Raw genomic sequence first — 3,142 nt, forward strand, 5'->3', positions numbered from 1 at the left:
GTCAGTTATTAGTTAGTCAGTTATGTCAGTTATTTGCTGTTGTATCGCCGATTTTCAATCGTTAGTATTAAATTCATGGTAACGAAATAAAATGACAAACGTGTATCAAATAAATCTGCTCACCTGCAATTTATAATGGCGCATTGTAGTCACCTTCCTGCACGAAAGTTCGTTCAATCTCAGCTGTTAGTCAGTTATTAGTTAGTCAGTTATGTCAGTTATTTGCTGTTGTATCGCCGATTTTCAAAATGCAAATAATCTGTTTACTTTATTTTCAAAGAATAGTTTGTTTTGTTATTGTTTGGTTGGTGTCTTATATGAAACTGCGACATTGCGCAATTTATTGGACAGACTCGTTTAAGATCACAGCGTAATTTGGGTGGCATTTTATTTCGTATTTTTAAATCATCTTTTTATTTTGGACAATATCTGTAAATTTAGTTTCCTGCTCTTAATTGGGAATACATACTTGATGGTTTTAAATGCTCCTGAAATTAAGTGCTGCTTGACCAGCCTATATTGTGTATGTATGTGACGTCACTGAAGGCCTAAGGTTGAAATGCACGGCCCGCCACTGGTCACACGTTTATATAGGCATACTATGTTAATGAGGGGCGGGCAGTCCTTCCCCTTATGTAAAAATCAGAAACAAAGAAAGGTCAATGCAGTTCGATCTTGGCATTTTGACAAAGTACAGACCATATCTGCTGTGCACAAATTATGAGATTGGAGTTCCTTTCTCAGGGAACTTGACAGCCCTGAGGGGCACAGCAGAGATAGGAGACCAGAAGAAGACACTTGGGGGCTGTTAATCACTCAAGGGGAAATAGGATCTAAACTTCACACTACATTCTTTGTTTTAAGCACTTCAGCAGATGTTCAGGACAGAGACGATTATCGATAGTTCTCATAACAAAGTGAAATTCCTCAACAATGTTCTTCTACTACTTCTGGAGGAATAATTCCTTAACAATAACTAATAGAGATGCACAGACAAAAGAAGCACAAACAACAAATATATTCTGAGCGAATCATTTCTGCCGAGAAGGCTTCAACAAAGATGAGCAAATTGGTTGCATTATTGCCTTTACCTACCTCAGTGTGTACATCACTCTACCATTGCTCCACAGCCTCAGAAGGCGGTTTGGTGTGGTGATCCAGTGGGCGTCTGATTTTCTGGAATTTCTGAAGAATGTGTCAGGAATCCAGATTTTGCCTACCATGTTGCTGTTGAGCATAAGTAGCTTCATTGAGCTGTTGAACTTCAGTCTGCCGTCGTACCATGTCTGGGCAAAGAAGATGTCAATGGTGTATTCCTGTAAAATATGTAGAAAACAACTTGCCAATGCTGATATACTAACTAATCATTCAAATAAACTTGGGAATGATAATTTGATAACTTTGTAAAAGTAATATGATTGAAAGCATCATTAAAAAAAAACAAAACGAACAAACAAAAACTTTATGGTCAGATCAACAGCCTGCCCGTTAACAGATAGAATTGTCCTTGGCATTTACAATCAAAGAAACATTCATGAATGTAAAAACAGCGGTCAAATGCGACTTTTCCAGAAAACCTTCTCATAAGTCTCCAGTGTTTGGCAATCAGATTCTTTGGATCCATTGTACCAAATAAAGCAAGGAACTAAACACAAATAAACTGATGAGACAACAAGGAATACGTGGACATACAGTACACTAATGGCCCTTTTCCACCGCGCTAGTCCTAGTTCCAGGCCAGTGCCCAGTTTAGCAGTTCTTTCTTTTTCTACCATCGAAATTGGATATAGCTCTCACTCTGGTGGTGCTTCAGCTAACCCCAAATATTTGTTGGGCCAAACTCTGGCATCAACTACGTCAGGGGGCGGGGAGCGGGTTTATCATGACGATCGCAGATGTAGAGGAATGACTCACTAGACACACGGAAGTTTTGCACAAACAGTTAAGCATTGAACTCCAGCACAATTGTATCCCACCAGAAGAGCGATCGCAGCCAGCCTCGTGATCATCTACAATGATTAAGAAAGAGCATTCACTGAGTGCATGTTCTGGACTGTTATATACTACAAATAAGTATAATAGATGCTATGCTAAGTTGCCTAGCAGATGCTAACAGTGCATTATTATTATTATTATAATTATTATTTTTATTATTATTATTGGTATTATATTATTGTTATTAATAGCACAAGCGCTCCTGGGTAAACACGTTCTTCATAAGAACTTGTTAAGCACCAATGAAGCACAGGACTGGCTCTGGAACCAGATGAGCACCAGGTTTTATGGGTGGAAAAGGGGTATAAGTGGAAGAGGGCGCTGATTGGGTAACACAAAGGATTCGTTAAACGGGTACAGGTGGACACAATAACGAAATGAGACACGCACACACACACACACACGCACACACACACACACACAAAAAAAACGAGGACAACATGAAACTAAATACAAAATCAAAACCATAGTCAAAGACTGATTTGGGAAAGGCCAGACGAGAAGTTCCCTGGCAGGACCAGTCAAGTGGGCGTCCTGGAGGACAAACGAGAGTCTCTTGGTGGGACCAATCTGGTGGCCGTCCTACCAGACAGATGAGAGGCTCTTGACAGGACTAATCCAGTGGACGTTCTACAAGCCAGATGAGAGGTTCTTGGTGAGACCAATCCGGTGGGCGTCCCGGAGACTAGATCAGAGGTTCTTTGCGGGGCCAGTCCGGTGGCTGTCCCAGGGTCCACACAGGAGGTGAAGGCGGCTGTATGGCTTGCATCACTAGAGCAGCTTCAGATGGCAGCTGCATATTTTGCAGCGCCAGAACAGAGTTGGTAAGGTGGAGCGAGGCCATTTAAAGATTTGAAAACAAGTAAGAGGATCTTAAAAATAACTCTAAAATGTATGGGGAGCCACTGAAGGGATGCCAAAGTAGAAGTTATGTGCTCCCTCCTCTGACTGGGAGAAAATCATCAGGATCGTTCAAATGCTGCTTCAGAGCTGCCTGATGAGCTGATCATTTGAATCAGGTGTGTTGCAGCCGGAAGAAATGGAAAACAGGTAGGACAGCAACCTTCCAGGCCTGGAGCTGGACATGCCTGGACTACACTCTATAGGCATATACCGTGTGTGTGTATATATATATATATATATATAT

General features: G+C 41.2%; 1 protein-coding gene across 2 annotated transcripts in view; it reads right to left on the reverse strand.

Annotated features, from left to right (window-relative positions):
• The window catches only part of gabrg1 (gamma-aminobutyric acid type A receptor subunit gamma1), a 33,766-nt gene that overhangs the window by 9,559 nt on the left and 21,065 nt on the right, over positions 1-3,142 (reverse strand). Inside the window, exon 4 of one of the 2 annotated variants that reach the window (XM_019888817.1) lies at positions 1,096-1,286. In XM_019888817.1, the coding sequence (XP_019744376.1) occupies positions 1,096-1,286 (191 nt within the window). Of the gene's footprint in view, positions 1-1,095; positions 1,317-3,142 lie in introns of both variants that reach the window. The other variant, XM_019888816.1, reaches the window with a different exon arrangement.

Source organism: Hippocampus comes, unplaced genomic scaffold (genome assembly GCF_001891065.2).
Source record: "Hippocampus comes isolate QL1 unplaced genomic scaffold, H_comes_QL1_v1.1 scaffold254, whole genome shotgun sequence".
Classification (NCBI taxonomy): Eukaryota; Metazoa; Chordata; class Actinopteri; order Syngnathiformes; family Syngnathidae; genus Hippocampus; species Hippocampus comes.